Source organism: Sphaeramia orbicularis, chromosome 11, assembly GCF_902148855.1.
Source record: "Sphaeramia orbicularis chromosome 11, fSphaOr1.1, whole genome shotgun sequence".
Classification (NCBI taxonomy): domain Eukaryota; kingdom Metazoa; phylum Chordata; class Actinopteri; order Kurtiformes; family Apogonidae; genus Sphaeramia; species Sphaeramia orbicularis.
Genome location: NC_043967.1, coordinates 9,848,442 through 9,873,497, shown reverse-complemented (window position 1 = coordinate 9,873,497; position 25,056 = coordinate 9,848,442). Strand labels below are relative to the sequence as shown.

Below are 25,056 nucleotides of genomic sequence, written 5' to 3'. Positions count from 1 at the left end.
TTCCATTCTGTTCTTGCTGAGTGTGTTTTGATATTCGCTGTTGTTTGCCTTGGCTGGCTGGAAGGAAAGCAGATGATCTCTGTGGATCATGTGGGTGTCTATTTGGACCATTTGCTGCTGGCTACATTCACACTTGTCTTTTGTATTTGCATGTGTACGTACGTATGTGTATATAAAATACACAGCAAGAGGTGGATATTCTGTTGGCATCAGTCTCAACCTGGGGTACGCTGTTCACTGTAACCTCTGCACCTCTGTCTGTCAAGTGTTTTACACTGGAAAAAGCAGATTTTCATCATTTATCGGATTGCCTTTTGTAGTCTAAATTTTACTGTATATTTTTTATCCTGTGTCCACTCTCTGACAGGTTTATCATGAAGCTCATCCTGTTGTCTGTGGTGGGGCTTCTCCTGGTGGTGGGAGAGGGAACTGCAGACAGAATCCTGTCCAGAAGGACCAAGAGGGAGCTCGCAAGCCCTCTTCATGTGGGTGGCATCAGGGACCCGTTTGGTTCCTACTGTCAGAGGAGAGGAGGCTGTTGTCCTGGCAGAGATGACCTGTGCACAGTGCCGTACCTGGACACCATCTGCTACTGTGACCTGTTCTGCAATCGCACCGTCTCCGACTGCTGCCCAGACTTCTGGGGCCATTGTCTAGGAGTGCAGCCACCTTTTATTGGTAAGTATGTGTGACTGCCTTTTTGAAAACATTACAGACTTTTGCAGTAAACTGTGCTGAGCTCATAAAGCCAGTGCAAAACAGCGTCAGGCCTAAAAAATAAGACATAGTTACAGGACACATCTGCTATTCTTGCTTCTATTATTGCTTCTTGTTAATTTAAAGGGGTAACTATTAAGATTAACACAGAGAAATAAACTCCAACTTACAACAGTTTTATACATAATAATATCTATCAAACTTTGCCACTGTAAAAAAAAAAAAAGTAGTCAAAGAACTTATGTTGTACATTCTTTGGGTAACAAAGTGTGATGACATAGGTTTAATGTGTAAATTCACAAGGCACAAAACTAAAACATTATTTGCACTTTAATCTTAGTTTCACCTCTGCTGTCGAATTCTGTGAAAATGACACCACAATGCAGTGAATAGATACATATTTCCAGCTTTTTGCCTTTTTAGAGGCAATTTCTCCTCTTTAGTTACAGATGTATATCAAGTATTGCAAAATGATTCTGCTTTAGTTGTTATAGAGGGTCACATATTGTAATATAATGTATAATGTATAGCATCATATCATGAGTTACACTGTGATTCTCCAACCCTAGTGCAACTCTACTGTTGGGCAGACTAATTTACAACAATACTTCATAAGTTATTAGTTAATTTATTAGGAACATAAATAACTGGTAAAAAAAGTACAACATTTACAAAAAGTAGTGGAATAAATTAAAGTAGTAGAAATAGCTTTGTGCTCTCTCTCTAGTTAGGTGATCCGTAGCTACGTAGTTACACCGCTGCTTTAACAAAAAGGAAGCACCATTTTCAGCTTGCTAACAGTTCAGCTGATTGTCCCTGGCAGTGGGACCGACACTACTCTGTTTGCAGAGGTGTAAAATGTGCCGGCAGCAGCGGAGACCTACCTGAGAATAGAGCAGGGAACAGTGAGCTTCTTATGAGCCCAGACAGAGGGAGGAGGGGTGGACTATGGAGGGATGAATGGAGGTCAGCAGAAAGAATGTGGACTATGTAGAGGAAAGGAGAGACAACGGGTGCAACGGGCGGCAGAGAGAGGTCCTGGCAGGTATGTGTTCCTTGGATCACAGACTAAAGGGCTCATGACACCTATCCATGTGCACATATTTGACCACAGCCTCGAGGAAAGCTGTGGCACTTCAAAAGGAGGGAGGTGACAGACTTTTACAATGGGTTCTTTTTCTTGTGACTGTGCTCCAGTCTCACATTGTTGCAAAGTCCATAGCTCAGTATTTAACTCATAATTCAGCTGCTTATTACGTCATCTAGGAAGAAACACCCCTTTACATAAAAGTAAGGTACAGTTCAGTAAAGTGAAAAGTCCTGAAGACAGTGCCACTTATGTAAATGTACAGAAGTATTATTAGCCAAATGTACTTCAAAATATCAAAAGAAAAAGCATATTCAAAGCATATTATTATTTCATTACTTTATTTTTATCATTAACATGCAGTTTGTTAGAGCATTTTAATGTTGTAATTTGCTAATATGAGTTGTACAGCGTCATCTCACATGAGTATATTATATGTTTTTATATGAAAAATGTGACCAATATATGACAAATCAGTTACATCAGTGTAGGAGTACAAAGTTGTGGAAAACACTTTTTGTGCATGAACACTTTAATGTAATTAATATTTGGATCCAATTTTATCTGCAAGGTTTCACTTTGATTCAAAAATAAAATAAATGTTTTACTTGCTGCATCACTGAAAACAGTGGCTTTTTACTTATTAATCCAGAAAAAAATGTAGTTACAAATCAAATGTGTTCTTAAAGGTAAATCAGACAGCCTGATAAGCCTCCCTCTGCCTGTGTCTACTGGTGTATTTACTGGTCCTCTGCCTGTGTTTTCTGATTATCCTCTTTTTTCTGATGTATTTTTTAATGTTTCTGGGTGTTGACCTTTACACGATGACTTTGAAGACATTTTCCAGCCAATAGACCATTTTCACAGGGATGGCCATTTCCCTCTGACGTCATGTTCAGGTTATGAAACTCAAACGCTGTTACCTAAAGGTTAACGTCATACTGCTGCTGCGTCCCACAAATGTCAAACATCATGGTCACTTAACTGGATATTAAAGATATGGAGGATATCAGACCATGTATAAACAAAACAACTTATCTGAAATCACGAGACAAGCATTCAACCACTTACATGATACATGATATGGAAAAGTGGATAATATAACAATTTTTCAGTTTTTTCATCAGATTAAGTGGTTGGAACACACTATTGTGTTGAATGTAACATGAATACAGAAATATGTGTTCCATCAAGTATAATGGCACTACCAGGTTGTGGTTTTACTACCAGGCTACAATGGATGTGTGATAATATATTGCTTTATCTTGAAATATGGTCCGAGGTCCCTCCCATTCTCTACATGGAGGAGTACATCTACATACTTTTACCTGTGATATTTGAGCTTCCCACATCTGAGCATTATGCTGCGTGAATACAATCTGTAATGTGAAAGCATGGATGAAGTACACAGAAATTGTACAGCAATATTCTATTTGTGAAAACATGTTAAAAGTGTCATAAATACACATAAAGCTGGTCACATATGCCGTAGTCCTGCTCTGCAGTGAGCGGTGGTGGACTGGTTCAGACAGCTGTAAAGAGGGACCCTCAGTCATAAATCTCACTGTGCTTGGCCTCACACCAGGGGCCAAAGGTATTCACACTGTAAATTCACACTCCAACATCATGCCCAAAATTCCTTAACACATTTACACTGACAGCACCTTCGGTTATAAATCAGATTACAGATAAAAATCACTGCCAGCAAGTCATTAACAGTGTGTATACAAGCAGGATTTATCTGTAATCGGTCAAATTCATTCAGAAATCATTCAAAGGCTGAATCATTCTCTCATCCTTTTTCATGGTCTGTGACAATACATCAGGTTAATCAGGTAGAGCATTCTTTGGGGTGTAATTATTGATTTAATGGGTGGGCTGTGTTTGTGGCCTTCAGTGTTCACTAGAGGTGCTGAAGTGAAGTGTAAGCTGGTTAAAGCATGACGAGAAGCCTGGGAAGGCAGGAAAGAAGCTAAGGCCACATTCCTACACTGGATTAGTGGAGCTCAGAGCTTCTTAGGCCTCGCATATTTTGGGTGCACACTTACACACAGACCCACACTTTGCGCGCGCACGCACACACACACGCAGAGCTGCTGTTAACACTTCCCACATCAAATATATTAAGTTGCCTCTTTTTGTCTCCTCTCAGGCACCTGTGAAAGAAATGGAAACAGGTTCTTTACAGGACAAACATATAAGGAGAACTGCAATTTATGGTATGTAAACCTATCTTTCTTCTTTCAATTCTCCTTTAACCCTATAAATCTTTTTCCTATGAGTGGCTTAAACTTTGGGAAACTACCCCCCCCCCACACTTCCACAGCTGTCAGTAGATGTACTGTGTTGACTTGTTCTTCATACTTAAATATTAGGTTCTTTGGGTTTGAAGAAAGATACAAACACATACATAATCTCTTGGCCCTGGTGCATTTCCTCCCTTCTTGGCCTCAGAACCACCCAAACAATGCACAATCACATATTGTTAACAGTAAACACAGTGGAGTTGTTATTTTGTGACACAGTTCTTCAGGCACATCTGGCAAAACTGAGTTATATGTCCTGTGTGTGTAACAAATAAAAAAACTCAAACTCAAAAATACTCAGGATAGAACACTTGTATGTATGTATGTGAAGTGCTCAGTGGATGTGGACCTGCATCTCCAGAGCACTCCATTTACCAACAGTTAAATACTTTTACTGTCATGGCATTTTAACATTAGACCCATAAAAATCAGAAGCATTTCAGCATTTTTATTTATTAATATGACTAAACCATACCAATGAAAGTAAGATTTTAACTGTTTAAAAGGATTGGAGGTTTTGTTTTTTCAATCTTGAAGTCATTTTTTGATATTTATTACCTCCGCCAAGGAGGTTATGTTTTTGCCAGCGTTAGTTTGTCTGTCTGTTTGTCTGTCTGTCTGTCTGTGAGCAAGATAACTCAAAAAGTTATGGATGGATTTAGATGAAAATTTCAGGAAATGTTGATACTGGCACAAGGAACAAATGATTAAATTTTGGTGGTGATCGGGGGGGGGGGCACACTGATCTGCCTTGGCAGAGGTCTGTGCTCTTTGAGTGCTTTTCTACTTTAATTTAATCCAATCCATTTTTATTTGTAAAGCACAAATTTAAATAAACAAAAAGGTTTCCAAAGTGCTGTACAGTAAAATAAAAACAATATAACCGCTAGAAAAGCACTCGGAGAGCGCAGACCTCTGCCAAGGCAGATCAGTGCCCCCCCCGATCACCTTTTCCCAATGAAGCCTCTTCTTATTAAAACTCGATGGATATATCAACATTATTACTTCAGTTTTCTGAATATTCTTTTTACATGTATACAGCGTAATTGGAATATGTGTCTCATTTGTGGCTTTTACCACAGGTTGCAACACACAGGACCCTGTTTACAGTCATCCTGAGTAGAGACAAAGATCCTCTCTAGTAGAGATGTACCCTGCACAGAATAAGAGAAATACACCCATTTACAAATATTATAACAAAGGATATTATCAGGTTTTTAGATATGTGAAAAAAAATCTGACACTTTCAACAAGGTGTTTGAGGGAATAAAAGAGGGAGGCTGAGCTGTATGGAAACAGCTTATTAGGATTTTTGTTTTTATGGAATCAGGTCAAAAAGACTATGTTGTGTATGGGAATGCAGTCAGTGCTCATTAAAACCTTCTCATCCAAACAACAAAGTTGAACCTTGGTATTGAAACTTAGAGCTCATGCTGTTTTGACTCAGGACGTGATTACATCTGTGTGATAACAAGACCTTATGTTTTTTCAGCGTAGAGGTACTGAACAGTGGAAACAAACAGCTCTTTACTAAATGACCCTAATGTGAGAAAACAGAATTTTACATATTATCTTGCGCATGGTGACTTTTATCTGTGTGGACTTCTAGAAGAGCAAGCTGCTGTCATTATTCAAGTAACAGTTTTAGTCTGGGACTAAAGTGAGGAGATGGAGGAGGTCAAGTGAGGCAGGAAGAATAACATTCCTCACATGTCCTCGACACTGGTTTCTCACATTTCTGTCATTTGCTGGTTCTCAACGTAGGTGTCTGTGTGTGTCTGCACCTGCAGACCTGTACATGTTGATTTAACATCCATTCGTGCATCTGTATTACATTGATTTTAAAAAAACAAGAGCACACTGTGTTTGTTTGTCAGGGCACGTCTTAACTAAACAAAGCTGACCCCATGGATCTCCACATTTAAGCCCTGCAGCTGTTTGACTCCAGTAGCTGGACTGTGTCAGCACTTGAAGCAAGACTCTTGTCAAGGAGATTGAGGACATTTGACCTGAAGAGTCTGATAGAGAGGTGAAAATGCAAATGAGTCCTATTTTGATGAGTGACAGGACAGCGGTTACTTCACGTTGCTTAAGTACATGAGGACAGAGTTGTGGAGGTCCAGCAATAGCAAGCCATGAGGTGAAAAAAACCTCCAGTGTTCCCGGTCACCAGAATAAAGCACTTACGTGTTAACTCCCCTTTCCACTGTCAAACAAAGGAGTCTTATGTACATACGCTCTCACACTTTCTTGTTAAAGAAATACACATGAATGGTTGAAAAACTGCACCGCAACTTTGGCACACAGGGATGCACACACACTCCCTGCTTCACTCCCACTCTCTTCACTTATTAATTTCCCAAATGTGCATCCTCCTGAGCCTCTACAATCTGGCCAAGGCGGGGGTGGAGAGCAGGGTTTCCGCTTTAAGACGACAGACAGTTCTGTCTCTTTCCCCTTCAAAGTCTCTCATTAGCATCGCTCAAGCCCCCGCACACTTTTATCTGACCTTCCCACGCATTTCGACTGACCACTAGATCCGTTAGTCGACATCGCAGCTTGTCAGCGTTAGCCAAACAGCCAAAATATGACTGATTTCCGTCACCACTTAAACTTTATTTGTTGTTACAGTGGGGTTTTAGCTTGTGGTTTTAACAGTGAAATACAGGATAATGTGAGTCATCTAAGAAGTATTACAGCCTTGCAGATTGTGAAGGTGTTTTTGGATAAGTGCAAGTCTATTGTTGTGTTAATGGGATCTCCAACTGAGGCCTTTTCCGCATTAAGGTGTAGCATCCTGATAACTCATATCAGCTGAAAATAATCTACAAAGTGGCAGCTCCTGAATCCAGCAGCAATCTGACACAGAGAGAAAGAAGAAGAGTAGCGCATAGAACATACTGCAGCAGCCTGGATATGGATCCGAACCAGGCCGTTTGCTGCATATCATCCCACACGCTACACTTCCCAGCCTTTCCAAGTACTCACACTATCGACTCAAGTGGAAAACTCAAAGAAAAAAGCAAATGAGGAAATGAAGCAAAGAAAATGAAGCACTTTGAAGCAAAGCAGCAACCTTTGGGACTGGAGAATGATGCTAGTGTAAAAAACTGCGGTTCTTTAAATGTTCACTTGAGGCTCCATGAGTGAGTCAATACCCCCGAGTTAAAATTCCAATCTTTACAGCAGAAAAAAACATTTTTAGATAAATAGTTTCCTATTCATACCAAATGTACAGAATGCTTTTCTGTAACTCACCTTTAAATTACATTACAGCAGCTTTGAGTTCCAGGTGAGTGCTGTCTGCATCTACTGTGTGGGACTAATTGATTTTTTGATCGACTGATCAAATGATAAGTTGCTTGCTGTTGAGTTGAATGTTCAAAACTCCTGTTTTTGGAAAAAAATGTTACGTTTCCTGGCAGGTTGCTTGACTGTATTTAGGTTTTATAAGTCTTAGGTTTTATGAGTTTTATGAGTTTATCAGAGCAGAAGTGCAATACTTGGACTGTAAATGTAACAGCTAGCATTAATTCATGTTTAAACATTATGCAAAGTCATCAAACTCAGTTTGTGTAGTAACATTTATTAAGTACCTGAATCATCAGTGTGGTTTCATTTAAGTTGGCATTAACTTGGTGAGCTGCACCTCTATGTCCCACATACAGCATCACTTCTTATTCTATTATGGGCCCATGTTACAACCCCCCCCCCCCCCCCAAAAAAAAAAAAAAAAAAAAAAAAAAAAACCCACAATGTCCATGGCCTAAATGCCCTATTTTTATGTAGTCTATGTTAAAAATATTTTAAGAATGTAAGGTCATGATGTTTCAACAATGTCTATAAGCAAACATGTTTAGAATAGTTTTAAAGAAAGTTATCCTATCGTTTACCTTGAAAAAGTACACTGAGAGCAAAACAATGGGAGAAAAGAATGTACAAATCGGAACATTTTAAGAATGCTGAGGTAAACTTTGATAAGTTTGAACAATGTTATCAATTTTAAAACAGTCATCACCAAACATTTTATAAATGTTTTTAAAGAATGTTATCCTTACTGCCCATATTTTCTGAATGTTTGTGATGAACCCTTCCTTTCCAGGAACCTAAAAACACACATCTGAAACCATCACGACAACATTTCATGGCAATAATCTTAGAAGGTTTTTATAAATAATGGGGAAAAGAGCGGATAATATACACAGAGGGGTTTAAGATAGATTCAAACCAATGCAGCTGTGATCTACAACATATAGAATGAAAAACTTCTAAATGGGGTGGGGTCTTTGTGTCTTAACTGTTTATGTTTCAGTATAAATTGTACAGCATTTAAACATATAAACATGGCTGTGTTGCCCTGATGTGGTAACAGAATATGAGACAATACACCTCATGTTACCTCATGGGAGTTTCTGTATGTGTGGAGGATTTGTAGCCTCTGAGGTGAAGACACTATCTGTGTTTAATAGACGAGCATGACCTGGAATGTAAAAATATGGCCTTCCACTGTCCTTACAGCGCTCATTATTCTTTTCAATAGTCGCACTTTGTCCCTCTGCCTCCATGAGTCTGTCATAATGCCTCTTCTTTTGTGAATTTATTAGAGCTTTTTGACCCAGTGGCACTGTTGTGGTCTTCTGAAGGGAGGGAGAGGTCAGAGGTCATTGTCTCTTTCCAAAAAACTCAGAAGCGTCTGTCTGTCCCTGGGTGGGATGCAGTCACAGGACTGGCAGGAATCACTACCGTGTGTGTGTTTCACATATGTAGGCGTAGAGCCAAAACATGCTATTTACACATATCTGAGAGACGCAGCAGGGAGGAGCACAGTTTGAGAAGTGATACACACTCCAGGGCTTTGCTGTGACTAAAGGGGAATCTGGCCTCCTGGTCTTTTGTGTGTGTTTAATGATCCTCTTGGGCAGCTTCTCTGCTCTATAATGTACTGGAGACTTTGTGTTATGGCTGCCTATAGACGTTTGTGTGGGAAACACCCTGCACTGTTTGTCTGTTCCTAATACAAAATCTTTATGATATCCCCAAAACATCAGCTGACCTCATGGCTGTTTAAGCAAAAAACATATTTTGACTCAACAACTTTATTTAACCAGGAAGTCTTTTCTGAGATAAAACACTAGCTTTTAAAAGAACAAAAAATATTTAGAATCACATAATTCAATACAGCAAAATAGGACCAATGGCCCTGTAGCTTACTGGCCAAATTAAAAGCTTTGGGAAATGTATCCAGATGCCACTTATTATCACCCAGTTATGTGTATTTATTATATTACAGAAATAGCCCATGTTTTGGTCATATTCCAATCAGATCTGTAAAAAATTCAAATTCCAACCTGATATCATTGATACTTACTGATTTATTGGATCAATCCACTTCCTATCTGTTATAATGGGAAAATTTTTCAAAGTCGCACCAAATCCAGAATCAGATCTGGATCAAAATAATTGCAATACCTGTGCTGGTATCATCATAAAGAAGCTGTATGCCAAGTTTGAAGTCAATCAGAACTGGAGTTTGGGAGAAAAAGACGATTGAAATGTTTTCCCCATAAGAGCCCATGTTAAATTTTCTGTAAGTTCCCGGATCCAGAAGTAGATCCTGATGAGCATGTGGACATTATGTTTTGGTCATCTCCCCATCAGGGCTGGACTGTAGAAATTTCAAGTTGATATTATTTATATTTACTGAGTTATTGCATCGATCCACTTCCTATCGCTTACAATGGGGAAATTTTTCAAAGTCACACCAAATCCAGAATCAGATCTGGATCCAAATAATTTCACTAACTTTTGTTGACATCATCATAAAGAAGCTGTATACCAAGTTTGAAGTCAATTGGAATTGTAGTTTTGGAGAAGAAGACGATTGAAATTTTTGTAACGGACGACAGAGGACACTGACGCATGATGACAATAGCTTATGGCCTGTCAGCCGGTCAACTAAAAATAAACACATACAAACCAAGGTTTTTGAAAGTTGAAAATGTGTTATGTGCTTACCAAACAGAATAAAATAAAAGTAATGATAAATAACTGTACTTTTTAGTGTATTACATTCAGAAAAATATATGTGAAAATACAGTCACATATATATAGTGTCTTTTATGAATAGTATGATGTTTTGTTGAATTTTATTACACCTACTCAAAAGCATTTTTACCTTCTTAAAACAGCATATCACATGATTAATAACTAAAGAATAGTAATGATGTTAGATCTAATTAAAAAATACAATTAACCATAAAATAATTACTTTAAAAACTAATTCAAATGAATGCCATATAAGTAAAATGTGATAAAAGACACAGGAGTGTATATTTGATCATTACTGTATCATTATAATCTTGCTACAAACACAGTAATATGCTGTAAACATAACATTAAACATACAGTAGTTCCATTTTTAGAGTTTTTTATTTGTGGTTTTATGTTCCCTCACTCTCTCATTCACAATGACTCATCACACATTACAATCCTGTATTTTTAGCATTCCCAAAGTCAACATCTGCATGTCATCATTAATATCCTGCTCCCTTATCTACTCCGTCATCTTCTCGTCTTCTTTTGTTCCTCTGTTTTCTTCTGACTATAAATGGACCTGCACTCTTCTGCTATAAAAGGCTGTGTGTCCACTTTAACCTCCCTATCTCCATCTTGTTCTGCCTTTTTCCAGTCTCTTTTGGCCACTGCCATGCTTGTTTCATTTAATTTCTTACTTGGGAATTCCTCTGAGCCTCTGTGTATTTGCCTTTGTCAAGATAGTCTTTTTTAAATTTAGCATTTCATTTTAGCTTGAATGTGGAAATTAAAGCTTTTTCCAGTAGAATAACTCACATGTTGAAGTTCAAGTGTGCTGCTACTTGCTGCAGATTTTCCCATTTCATAGATTTATAGTTTAATACTCTATTTAACAGTTCTTTTAACAGTTCTCCTGGTTGTTATTAAACACATCCATTCCTGACAGAGACTGAACCTGGCTTAGGTCTGAAACAGTGGTTTATTGGCTATAGGTGGTACCTCATTCACTGTGAGGGAAAGGAGATACAGAAGAACTTTATCGAACCCCAGGATATTCACATCCTTAATCTGCTCAATAGAATAAATAGAAAGAATGAATTATTACAATAAAATAATGTTAAAAATTAAATAAGTGTTGACATAAATCCTGTGTAGGTTTGGTGGAAACTGGGGGAAAAACAGCAATGTTAAAATGTTTTTTGGATTTCAACAGAAACTTTTATTGTTATTTTTAATGGGCAGATAGAAACTCCCACCACTTTGAGGGTGAAATTCTATAAGTCCTGGGGGTTTGGGAGTCATACCGTACAACAGTGCACAAATACAGCTTCATTCTATGTATATATGGTGCAAATGAAACGGCACATCTGAACATTTTGAGCAAAACATATGAAACTTAAACTGTGATTTTATAAGTACTGAACCATATCTCAAGATACCAATTGATCCCCATAAAATGTTAAGTCTGAGGTACTATTTAAATTGTCAACCATGTTTCAACATTAAAACACGATGATGTAATATGACTCTAAAATATCATAAAAAAAAGTTTTAAAAAAATGTAAAATATGCTTGCACAGAATGAGTGAGTGTCTTGTCTCATTGTTTTGCAGCACATGTGGGACTACAGGGCGCTGGGAGTGTGAGCAGCATGCCTGTCTGATTGAGTCTGACATGATTCGTGCTGTGAACAGAGGAAACTACGGGTAAAACACACACACACACACACACACACACACACACACACACACACACACACACACATGAACACGCTCCACTAAAGCCTTTAGTCCACATTGTTCCTAGCTTTACCTGCCTCTCCCTCCTCTTCCTCTTTCTTGGTGCTCTCAGGTGGAAGGCAGCCAACTACAGCCAGTTTTACGGCATGACTCTGGATGAGGGCATCCGGTTCCGCCTGGGCACTCAGAGACCCTCCAGGACTATTATGAACATGAATGAAATCCAGGTACGATAAAATAGGAACCAAACAACAGTATTGTATAGTGGTAACAGGGACACTGAAAAAGCTTCAGTGTTTGGTAAGTAACTGAGTCCTAAACAGATGCAGGGTTGTTTTGTTCTGACCTTGGTTTACAAAAATCAAACATTTTTCACAGGGGAACATAAGAAAATCCAACTCTTCCTCCTGTTATAAACACTCTGACCTTTAGAATAGAATAGAATAGAATAGAATAGAATAGAATAAGCTTTATTTTCATTGCAAAATACCATTGTACAGTGCAACAAAATTTGGAGGGGACTAGGGGTTTTTGGTTTTTCATTTCATTTTTCGTTTCATTCATTTATTCATTCCAATCTAAATGATTAGAAAGCAGCAGGATGAAGAAAACTTATAATACCTGCCCCTTTCTTGAAACATCTGCGTACATCGGATAAGTTGCTGTTGCAGCTATTACAGTCAACTGTTTGCATGATAGTCAATGAAAATAACCAAATCCAAAAATCCATAAGTAAAATTATTTCATTACATGTATTTATAAAGTTTCTCTATTCTGTCCTTATACAACCTCTTAAACTGGAAAAAAAAAAAAAAAAAAAAAATTGTACAGCTCTTCTCTTTGATTACCAAAGAATTCCACATTCTGACACCCACAACAGAAATACACATTTGCTTTACATTAGTCTTACATTACATTAGTTACATTACCCTTTGCTGTTTAAAATTAAAGCTCCTTCTATGTTTTTCATCCTGTGTTACTAAAACAAAGAATCTCTGCAAATTTTTCAGGCAAGAGTCTGTTTCTCTCTCGAAAGACAATCAACAGTGTCCTTAATTCAGCTAACTCTTTAAATTTAAACAATCCTGATTTAATAAACAGGATGTCCAAGTAATATTTATTAAAGCATGCACTATATCCCCGTATATATAATTGTAAAATACTGACAGGACCATTTTACTGCATAATGACTGACTTGAAGTATATTCTGCTGTTAATATTTAATACATGACATTTTTGTAATACCAGGTGATTTCATGTATAGAACGCATTTGAACCACAAGAATGTCATTATGGTTTTGAATAACAAGGTGAACACATGAATATGAATACATGTAGGAGAAGGATGGGCTTGAATGGAGACGACAGGAGGAGAGCAGGAAGTGTTAGTGGCAGATGAGAACGTAGGGGCTCAAAAAGTCAATTGTTACAGTTTTGTTGTGGCTTTTCAGAGCAGGTTTAAAACCTATTACAACAAGGGAGCGTTGATCAAAAACATTTTTCACTTAATTATGGTGGCTTGTAGGCATGCGATGGCGTCTCTGTCTGGAACCTCAGCCTACACTGATCCGTTCAGTCTTTGTTTACATTGTACCCAGACAGATTACATAAGACGGAACCAAAACAGCAGACACCAGAGAAGATGGAGGGGATGGTGGCGGGAATAAAGAGCAGCCTCCTCCTCAGTCTGCACCCTCCACCTCCACCTGCTATCTGTCCCATCATCCATCCATCTACACATCTCCCTTTTCCTCTCACAGCATTCCACAACTTCTTCCATCCGACACCTCACAACTCCCTCTCGTGTTTCCGCAGTCAGCGTGTTCCTACCTGTGCCAGGGACCAGATCAGAGACTTCTACCTCATTCATGAATCTCTTTTCTTTCCTGCCTGTCTGTAGTACGACGCCATGTTATACCCATCATTAACAAAAACAAACAAAACAAAACAAAACATAAACCTTTATGAGGTTTAGAAGTGATGGAGGGAGCTGAAATTCTAAGAAAACTTTTCACAATTAAGTCATATTTTTACAAGAAATTAAAGTGGCAAATGTATGACGAGAAATCTAAGAAACGCTTCTTTCTCTATTCCATACTGAAATATAAAGAAAAAAAATATTCTCTTCGTAGCATTGGGGTTAAAAGTATTTTGTGCAGGATGATTTCAGTAGACTTTACGTTTAAAATATTCATATTCTGTTCATCTATTTAGTGCTAACACTGGAAGTGGAGGTGCCTTGTTCCTTAATTTTCAATATTGAATAAAGAAATAGATACTGCCTGTGTGTTCAATGTGGTAATATTGTGTTGCAATAATAATAATAATAATAATAATAATAATAATAATAATAATAATAATAATAATAATAATGTGAAGCCTTGTTTGAAGGTTGGTTTATGGTTGCTCTATTTTTGCCTGAAAACCAATGGAAAAAAAGACAGATGGAAATTAGGTGCAAAACTTTATGGGTGTTTTTTTCTTGAAAACTAAACTTGTGAATTTTTTCCCCACTCATCCATCTTCTCAAGTAACCTCAAAGCATGTATTTGCAATGTTATTCTTGAAATATCAACCCCCCCCCCCCATTAGCATATTTTTAAATTTTAACCAGTAGTGGCCTTACTGCACAGTCCTGTTTAAGGAATGGAATGAATGAACCCTTTGCACATGCACACTGTTTCTGCAGCTATTTTTACACCTTTATTATGCCTTTAGGCGAGTTCGTAAGGGTGTCTCTAAGTTGTAGACTTTGACCTTCCACCACTCTGTCTGACCAACACCACATTCCTTAGTTAGTTATGTATCAGGTGGCCATCTGCTTTCTAACCTTAACCCTTGTGTGAGAAAGGGGGAAGTCGAACAGAAGCATGTACTCTGTTATCACACATCACTGAGAGATTAGGAGTTCATTGAACCTTACGTAGAGACTAATGAATAGGGTATGTTTGGCATGTGAAGAATCTGTGAGGCGTATCATAATGATTTATCTTCACAGTCATATTTAGATTTTAATACTTTCCTCCTTGGCTGTGAGTTCACTTCATTCAAATGACGTATTGGATGTAAGAAATATCTTCACGAAGAGGTGAAAGACCAAAGGTTCTGTCCATTGTGCAGCGTCACAGATTGACATGGGGCCAAATGGCTGTAATTGCTTGTGAATAAGTCCTTTCTACAGTGAGGTTGATTAGCAGACTTATGTAATAGAACTTTTCATACAAAGACATACCCAAATATTTTAATTGTAGTCATTAGTTTGTGTTTTGTCGATGCCTCGTGCCAGTTCAAGCCAGTGCCACTGCTGCAACAGGTCTAAAAGCTGTTTTGTTTACTTGACTTGTTATGTTTCAAATATGATAATAACTTCTTTTATGAGGAATATTTTGTGCCCTGTGGGAGAGGATTAAACTCTATGGAAATAAACATGACAGAATCAGGACCAGTGGTATAGTCCAGGGTATACGGTGGTATACGGAGTACACCTACTTATTTTTCAGTCAGCATTGGGTATACCCACTTCTAAATCCCCCTGAAGTGCACCAGTCAGTAGTATCTGAGCCAAATTGCCCATGTTTTCCCTTAGGATGGTGAAGCCATGACCCGCCCTACTCTGCCTCTAATTGGCTAGTACTTAGTACCTTCACTGATTAGACTGATTAATTTCAGGCATGAGGACTGATGAGCCAATCAGAGGCAGAGTAGGGCGGGTCCTACTGAGGAAAATATTGCTAACTTAGCGCCAGAGCCAGGGCTCTGCTTAGCACAGGCCACCTCTGGAACCTGATTGGACACCTCAGGTGCCAATGCCACCTCAGCTGATTGACAGGTCACTGCACGTCGTGTTGAAAGATGTGCAATTACTGAAAATGCAAACAAGTAAGGCAGGATAAATGTCTTTCAAATGAGTGACACTTATTAAGAGAACCTAATTTCATAGAATACATAATTCTTTTAAGATTTTAAGGTGGTTTCAGAATGAGTCACTGTTTTAAACTACTGGCCATATGACTGCACATTTAGAGGAGAAGAGATGGTGTCGCCAATAGTTCAACTATGCGAGTAGGCTAACGTTATGAAAGGCTAACGTTATGAAAGGCTAATGTTATGAAAGGCTAACATTATGAAAGGCTAATGTTATGAAAGGCTAACATTATCCTATGTTTGCCTCATGTTGAACACATTTTACAATTTTATAATAGTGAGCAAATACTACTGATGGATTTTTGGGTAAACTAAATAGTCATCTTTATATGTCACTGTTTCTAAATCGTTTTTCTGGACTACTTTAAAAAAAGAAAGGGTAAAATTTGAGAGTATACCCACTTCTCCACTTCACCACTGATCAGGACTATATGTGTTGTTGCTCTCACTTTCTGTCTCTGTCTGACAGATGAACATGGATCCTCAGACTGAGCAGCTGCCGCTCTACTTCAACTCAGTCGAGAAGTGGCCTGGAAAGATTCATGAACCACTGGACCAGGGCAACTGTGCTGCGTCTTGGGCTTTCTCAACTGCAGGTAGGCGAATTCAATGGCGAGACACTGTCAGAACAAATCATCTTGTAACAATTAGTATTCTGTTAGGTTATGTTTACAATAGTTGTCACATAATTCAGTTTCCCCGAGTTAATAATAAAGACAAACAATCAGAGTTGAAACAATTAGTTGAAAACAGAGTGGCAACAATTGTGATGAATGGCTAATTGTTAAATATTCATCTAGTTGATTAAAAAGAAAATAATTCTGGTAGATTTGTGGTACAATCAGCAGAGATTTTGTCATTTACTCTCTCTTAACAGAACATTCAAACTCTATCCTCCTTCCCTGTTCATCACCACCACAAGAGAGAAAAAACATTACTTGCATTCGTTGACACATCACTCCTGTTCTTCAACCTCCACTGGTTACCAGTCCCCTTCAGAATTAATTATAAGACAGCCCTCATCACCTTCAAATACATCCATAGAAACTCCCCTAACTACCTCAAGGACCTCCCCACCCCTCACACTTCCACCCGTAGCCCCACAGCACCAACCTCCTCCCCCCCAGAACTAAACTTCAGACCATGGGAGACCAGGCCTTCTCCTCTGCTGGCCCCCGTACCTTGAACTCCCTCCCTGACCACCTCAGAGCTCCTCAGTCACTGGACTCCTTCAAAAAGGGGCTAAAAACATTCCTGTTTAGACCAGGTTTTTATGGCCCACCATGATGCTCTGTTTTATTTGCTTAGTCTTTTATTCCTGATACAGTATTTTATTTTTTATTGGACTGTCTTCTCTCTGTAGCACTTTGAGATTCCACTGAATGAAAAGTGCTTTATAAATGCAATTTGTTATTATTATTATTATTATTATTATTATTATTATTATTATTATTATTATTATTATCATCATCATTATTATTATTATTATTATTGTTGTTGTTGTTGTTGTTGTTGTTGTCGATGATAGTTGGGCTTTGTAGGACTTAGTAGTACATGTGTATATTGGAAACTGCTATTGGTGGAATGCTAAATTTGTTGTGATGGAAAATTGTAGACTGTAGATAGGAGGGGTAGGGACTTATTGGCTTTTTGGGGTCATTGGTGACCATATTTGGACAAATATTTGGGAGTATGAGGGGTAAACTTTATCAAACATTTATGGAAGTCATTTGATGGTTGTCGGTGTTACGTATAAACCATAAATTATGTGTTTTGGTAGTAATGAGTAATATTTTTAGTTATATTTGTATATTTAATATTTTATCTCTGTAGTTTTTTTTTGTATATTGCCAGCATTTTTCAGTGTTTTGTGTGATATTTTTACACAGTCTTTTTGCACTTTAAGTGTTTGCTGAGACAGAGCTGCTAAATGGATTTTCATTGTTCCTGTAACAGTGACAATAAAGCTCTGTTCTATTCTATTCTATTCTATTCTATTCTATTCTAAACATAAATAGCAGCTCTGAAAATTCGACTTGCAAGAAGTCACTCACATGTGTCAATTAAAGCCTGATCCAGTACAGTCTTCTATCTTACAAAACAGAGCAGTAATGTTAATGTGGACCACCAGATCATTTAATACAGGGTTCAAGTCAAATGAATGTGACCAGAATGACTCCTGGGAAAAATGACTTTTGTATAAGTTTCATATTGTGCCTTTGAATCTGATTCTGAAAAAGTGTCATTGAATTTAAATACTGAAAGCTTGTCTCTGCTCTTCATTAGCTGTGGCATCAGACAGAATCTCCATCCAGTCTATGGGTCACATGACTCCTCAGCTATCCCCACAAAACCTCATATCCTGTGACACGCGTAACCAAGGAGGCTGTGCAGGAGGGCGTGTCGATGGAGCCTGGTGGTACCTCCGGCGCAGAGGGTAAACGCGTCTTCCCTAATACTGATAGAACTTCTAAAATGTCACAGACTGTTACATAATGACTTGATGTCAACTGTCTAATATTTTGCACATGTCATTTTTTCCCCACAGAGTGGTGACAGAAGACTGTTACCCATACCGACCCCCTCAGCAGACCCCAGCAGAGGTGGGTCGCTGCATGATGCAGAGCCGCTCCATTGGCCGGGGGAAGAGGCAGGCCACCCAGCGCTGCCCCAACACTCACAACTACCACAACGACATCTACCAGTCCACACCACCGTACAGGCTCTCCTCCAATGTAAGAAAGAAACACTCACAAAGCTACATAATGCACATTTACACACATGCTGACAACTCCAGCCCATGAAACATTCTGAACCAGCATTTCCTAGTAGCAAATATGTCATTTTTACAAGATCTCTGTACAGTTTTCCAACCGTGTGCTCTTGTAGATGGTAATCTCCCTCACATGTGTTCTTGCACGCTTTCCTCATGCATAAATGCCTCCCTATGAATGAACATGGGAATGTACAGGATTAAGCCATAAAGGGAAAGAGTTTGTACTTCTGCTCGTGTTTCAAGTTTCAGCCCATTGCAATCAGGACTGAGAGGATCGATTGATATGTGATACGGCGCAATACTAATTTATTTTACTTTCTGAGATTAGATTCCAAATATATTGGATATACTTGCCAGTGAGTGAATTAAACCCATTTACAGACTGAGCCCTGAATAGTAACATCAAGTTTAATCATTTTGTTCCGTTGTTTATGGTCTCAAATTCTTTTGTAAAATTGGATTACTGTGTTTATTGTCTAATATCAAATAACTGTACTTTTTCTGCCTGTTTTCTGCTCACACTCAGCTGTTTTACTATGTTCAGTAAACCAGAGTTAGTTTCTCTGACATGACACTCACTTCCCTGTTAATGGAAAATTAAGGAAGGGCTTTAATCGCTCATAGAAATTAAAGGTACAGTTAAAACCTGGTATGAAAAGAGTGTGTAAAGTGATTTTAATTTATCTTAAACAGTGACATCCTTCACCACCTCTTGTAAGATGCTCTTCCCTCCGTCTTCATATAATGTAAAGTGTCATGTTTACTAAAACAGTTTTCAGAAGCCGTCTCTACATGTAGCTACTCATCCAAATCAAAGTCAACCACTGAACTGCTGCCAAAATGTGGTTTATCAGGCAGCATCCATCAGTGCTAAATGACGGGCTAATGCCTCCTGCGATCATTACAGCCTGTTGTTTCTGTCTGCTGATGGTCTGTGAAGTCAATAAGCCAGGCATTAAGGCCAAGAGGCCCTACTGGACTCAATCTTATTATCGGACTTTTAACATCTACGGGGGCTGTTTTCTTCCTTTCCATCTCACTGACATGTAACGATCTTTCTGTCTGTTTATCTCTTCTCTTCCTGTGAATCGTCCCATCTATCTTCTCTCAGGAAAAAGAGATTATGAAGGAGATTATGGATAATGGCCCTGTGCAAGGTAAGATGATCTGTGTCTGTGTGTGTTTTGTCCTTAAATACATTTTAATATTTTATTTAATCGCAATATTTACTCCCAGTTGGCCGTCACTCTTAGACTGCAAGCAACACTGGTCCCCTGAGGGACGTGATTTTAAACACATGCACTTTGAAGCCTCGTCTTGGATGTCTGACCTTTGATGATGTCACATTTGACCTTATCATTCTGAGGGTTCTGTCCGCGCGTTCCACTTTGACCTTAGACACCTGGTCCGACATGATGGACCTTTACGTCATTGTAGTCTAGCTGACCTTCCTTCAGTAGCCCGCCTCACTGTCTGGTGCCCATCTGGACCATTGTCAAGTACACTTAAATAGCAATCACGTGTGTGAGTGTGTGATTCTCTATGAGCCTTTGCCAGCCTCTTGTTTTATTGTTTGGCAGTCCAGAAAGACTTTTTGGCTTCATGACAAGTTTCCTTTTTGAGTTTCTCTCATCACAAAGCCAAAGGTGTGTGTGTGTGTGTGTGTGTGTGTGTGTGTGTGTGTGTGTGTGTGTGTGTGTGTGTGTGTGTGTGTGAGGGGGTGTGTGTGTGTGTGTGTGTCTGTGTGTGTCGTCCTAAATTATTGGAAGGCCCTGCAGTGTTCCCAGCAAAGGAACATTGGATCTCCAAAGGGAATACAAGTCTGAGAAGTTATTCCTTCTCTGATGAATTACTGCAGGAACGCAGAGTTCAGCCGTGCAGCCCAATATTAGCAACAGAGTAAAAGAATTACATAATTCTATTACATAATAAATGTAAGTGTAATCAGAGATGAGATGTAATGAAATACAAATACTTTCAGTTATCTTTATTTTACTTGAGTTTTATTTTTCTAATGGCAAATCAGCAGAGACATTTTTGATCCTATTTAATTTGTGCTCTCAATATCACATATGATGATTGTCTTTTTAAAAGACTATTTTACAACTGGCAATAATGATTTTAATACCTTTAACTTGAAAAGCACTTGGAGAGCGCAGACCTCCGCCAAGGCAGATCAGTACCCCCCCGATCACCTCCAAATTTTAATCATTTGTTCCTTGTGCCAGTATCAACATTTCCTGAAATTTTCATCCAAATCCGTCTATAACTTTTTGAGTTATCTTGCACACGGATAGACAGACAAACAAACCAACGCCAGCAAAAACATAACGTCCTTGGCGGAGGTAATAATGATTCTGTGAGAAGGTTGATGTTTGTTGTAAAGAAAGTAAAGTAACGTCTAATTTAGTGTGAAATGGTTCTATGGACTGCACCTCTAGTCTCAAACACTAAAATGACATTTAACCTTGATCTTTGTGAACAAAGGGAAAACAAATTAAAAAGAGATGAAAATGGCAATAGACTGAATATAATCTGTGCATATAATGCATAGACAAGCCCTTGGTATTTAGTGCAGTGCATGGTACATTTTACAGATGTAGCAGAGTAAAAAAAAAAATGAACCAAGACATGATAAACATGATAAAATATGACAAGATAAAACAGACAAGAATGGAAGACTTGACAGTTAAGAAAATAAGATATCCAAGACCAAGAGAAGTAATATCAACATAAATGATGAGAATGCTTTTCACTTTTGCTCTTTAAGTACATTCCAGAGCTTGTACTATACTTGAGTTAAGAAGTTGAATCGGTTCTTCCATGTTACCAGGGATATTTTTCTTTTTATACAAGTGCCTGCACTTCTTCGAGACAGAATGTGTGGACAGATCTCAGAATGTCAGTGAATATTAAAACAGAACAAATATTTGTTAGAAAAACCATCCAAAACTAATAAGTGAATTTTTGCTTGATAACTGATCTGTAATGTATGACATTTCAAAGGGCCCTTCCCAGTGCTGATACAAGCACAAACACACCTGTCTGATTTGTCTGATGTCTGTGTGTACATGATGTGACTCATAAGAAAAATGGGAATTTTCTGTATTTGTGTGAGATTATTCAGCATATTGAACAAGGTGTTTCCTCCATTGTCCAGACTCCATTCAGCTACCTTTATAAATCATCATCATTTTGTGAGTATGTATGTGTTTCCCTGTATATCCGCCTTATAATTCTCCTGGCTTGTTTGTTCTTGCAGCTATTATGGAGGTCCATGAGGACTTCTTTGTCTATAAGAGTGGGATCTACAAACACACTGACGTCAGCTTCACCAAACTTCCACAGTACCGCAAACATGGCACACACTCGGTCAGGATTATCGGGTAAGTAAAGCTGATATAAAACTACATTATGTTTAAGGTCTGTATAGGTTTAGATTTTTGTTTCGTTTGCATGTGATTTTCATACTTAATCCAGTTTCTCAACAAACAGCTGAGACATACAACCATATTAACCCCACTCTAACCATTTTACAGTTCAAGAAACAACAATGTAGCATAAATGCTGTCAGTCTTCTTCAGCCCAGACAACAACAAATTTCAGTGAACATCAGTGCAAAAGTATAAAATAAAGACTTAATATGTTTCCTGTGATTAATTATGGAAACATTTTTGTTGAAGTAGTGTTGAGGACAACAAAAGGCCTTTAAATCCACATGCCAAGTCACAGAAAGTTCACATTCATCTACAAACTAATGGAGGTCTGTAAAGATATGGATCTTGTGTGACTGTTGCTACATGCAACAGATGCAGCTTCAGCAGAAATGGTTGACTTAGGATGAATCAGGTGTTAATTGCGTTAGTATCAGGTGTGAATTTCTTGACTAAAGCTTCACCCACATATATACGTGTGTAGGTGTGTGTGTGTGTGTGTGTGTGTGTGTGTGTGTGTGTGTAGTCAGCAGAGATATGTGAATAAGCTTCCCTCCCAGTCAATTGCTCTCACAGACACACCTTGGCTCCACTCCTCTGTCTGCCCAGACAAGGCCCCCCTCCTCCCACCACAATCCTCTGTATCTTCTAACTACAGCGACCACAAATATGCAGGCGGGCAGACGGCTGACACACCTGGAAAGTCTGCCCCCACCCTCTGTCTCTGTTTCCCCCTCATCTTCCTCTTTCCTCTCACTTATATGCGACTCCATCAACACCTTTCATAGAGTTTTCTGACTCCCTGACCATCTCACTCACTCTTTCTTTTGTCCTTTCTACCTTCAAGCCAAAGCATTCCTTGTATCATTTAAATGAGTGACAGTGTTTACATGCACAAAATGTTTCAGTACTTTCCCATATTTTGAAAAAGACAAAATTCCTTATTCACTGCATACACTGCGTATAGACCCCAGTTAACAATAGATGGCAGACGTTCCACTGTGTGAACAAGCCTCCCTCTTTCAAACACCTCCTTCAAATGGTATTTGGACAAATTCAGTAACTTGGTGATATCCTCTTTCAAGTAGGTGTGTTTCCCCGTCTGTCCATCTGTACCATAGAGGATCTTTGTCTCTACTCCCGTAAACAGGGGTTGTGTTTAAGAACCTGCTGTAAAATCCACAAATGAGACTCAGATTCTGAATGCAAGGCATACAGTTCAGAAGAATCTTTACAAAAGGAAAATAATATAAGTATATTCCACATGTATTAGTCAGAAAATGTATGTAAAGGCCTAATTCAGAATATTCAAACAGAATATGTTTGGAAAAATTTGGATGTCTGTAAACATATTCCATCATGACCCAGTTAAAAATGATGATGAAATTGAGAGAACAGTGAATTTGTGTATAAGTGGCACATAAATTATTCTCTTTTCCACATGCAAACATGAAAATGTATCTTAAATAAATAAACCAGTAATTTTAGAGAGATAGAATTACAACTTTGTTTCATATATGAGTGATTGAAAACATATACACAAGTAGTTGTCTGCTGCTGTCTTTGAGTGAGGTCAGTGAGATGCAGAGTTTGACCCATGAACATGTTTTCAAGTTGTAAATCTTTGACTTTGTGATTTAGGCAGTCGGTTGTGAAGTGCGTCTGTCAGGACAATGTTATGTTCCCTACGTAATATCACTTTCTAAATCACTAAAATGAGTAGCATCTACTTAATGGTTCTGTAAAGGTAGGCAAAGAATGTATGATTTTATTCGCATTTCTCTGTGTTTACATACTTTTGTCTGTCTCTGCCTGTCTGCCCATTTGTCTCTGCTGCTTCAGCTTTTTAATTGACAGTTACATACAGTAGAAAAGCAGTCAGCAACATCTGAATTAAACAACAGCATCTGAGAAATAGAAAAAAAAAATCTCACTGCTTTGTAGTGTTTCCTGCTTTTATCTGACTGGCCATTGATCAAGACTAAACATAGCCCTTTCAAAAAGATCCTCAGCTCTGTTTTGTATGTGTGTATGTTTTATGGCATTCGTTTGATGACACTATATAGCATGTATAGGCTTGTTAAACATAAATACCCCAACTCCCATTCTAAACCCTGTACTTAACTTGTTCAGATCACGTATTTCAGAACACACTCTATTCATATAAGTGTTTGTTTGTCATACTCATGTCATGTTCACACTTTGCGGATTGCATATCTCCACCTTTGGTATGTCAATAAACTTTAAAGGTATGCCTGCTGTGAGATGATGCTGACGCTTCTTAGCTTTCCTAAATGCCTCCTGCCTGCTCTTCGGCTCCTTCGATCAATGCTATGATTCTGCCACGTTTAGGCCAAGTGGATGCAGCTGTACTGGGGATGCTGATTTAGGAACAGACGAGGCAAAACTATGAGGGGAGGGGGAAACGGTGTTTTGAGGTTCAACCTGCCAGCCACAACCATCAGTGTTTACATAGACCAAATCCCATAGCGGTGCGTTCCTTTAAGCCTGGGGCCTGGGAAAGTTTGTCGAAAGAGTATTGAGCTCCACTGTGGTGGAAAGAGTATTGTCTGGGCTGCTGATCCTGACTGCACCGGACAGAGACAGGGGATCAGTCCCCCCGGAGAAAGGAGAGGTCAGGGGTGTGTTGAGGGGTGTTCGACCGGGGCGGGGCACATAGGCGCTGTGATATGCCTGTCATTGTCCAGCAGCGAACAAGTGAGCTGATTGGAGGCCAGATAAGAGATGAGCAGTGGTCCGATTCTGTCTGGCTCTGTCCATACCGATGAATATGCTGGGAGGCAGGCATGCATATGGTGTCACACATATACAGGTGTACATGCCCTCGATCACACTGTTAAAGAGTACTAAATTTACCACTAAAAGCTTTCCAGTCTTCTCCAGTTTGGAATTCTGTTGTTTTGCGCAGCTGTTTGAAAGTGTCAATGTGACATCTGACTCGTTTTCGGAATCACTGGGCTAATAAAGTCACTTGCTGATAGAAGATTGGCACAATCTATCTCTGTTGTGGTGTCTGGCT

General features: G+C 38.7%; 1 protein-coding gene across 2 annotated transcripts in view; it reads left to right on the top strand.

Moving 5' to 3' along the window:
• Positions 1-25,056, top strand: part of tinagl1 (tubulointerstitial nephritis antigen-like 1) — a 35,305-nt gene that overhangs the window by 4,899 nt on the left and 5,350 nt on the right. The window contains exons 2-10 of one of the 2 annotated variants that reach the window (XM_030147617.1): positions 368-678; positions 3,957-4,023; positions 11,757-11,849; positions 11,995-12,109; positions 16,276-16,402; positions 18,093-18,243; positions 18,355-18,541; positions 19,694-19,739; positions 21,845-21,968. In XM_030147617.1, the coding sequence (XP_030003477.1) occupies positions 375-678; positions 3,957-4,023; positions 11,757-11,849; positions 11,995-12,109; positions 16,276-16,402; positions 18,093-18,243; positions 18,355-18,541; positions 19,694-19,739; positions 21,845-21,968 (1,214 nt within the window). In that variant the 5' untranslated portion in view covers positions 368-374. Of the gene's footprint in view, positions 1-367; positions 679-3,956; positions 4,024-11,756; positions 11,850-11,994; positions 12,110-16,275; positions 16,403-18,092; positions 18,244-18,354; positions 18,542-19,693; positions 19,740-21,844; positions 21,969-25,056 lie in introns of those variants that run through there. The other variant, XM_030147618.1, reaches the window with a different exon arrangement.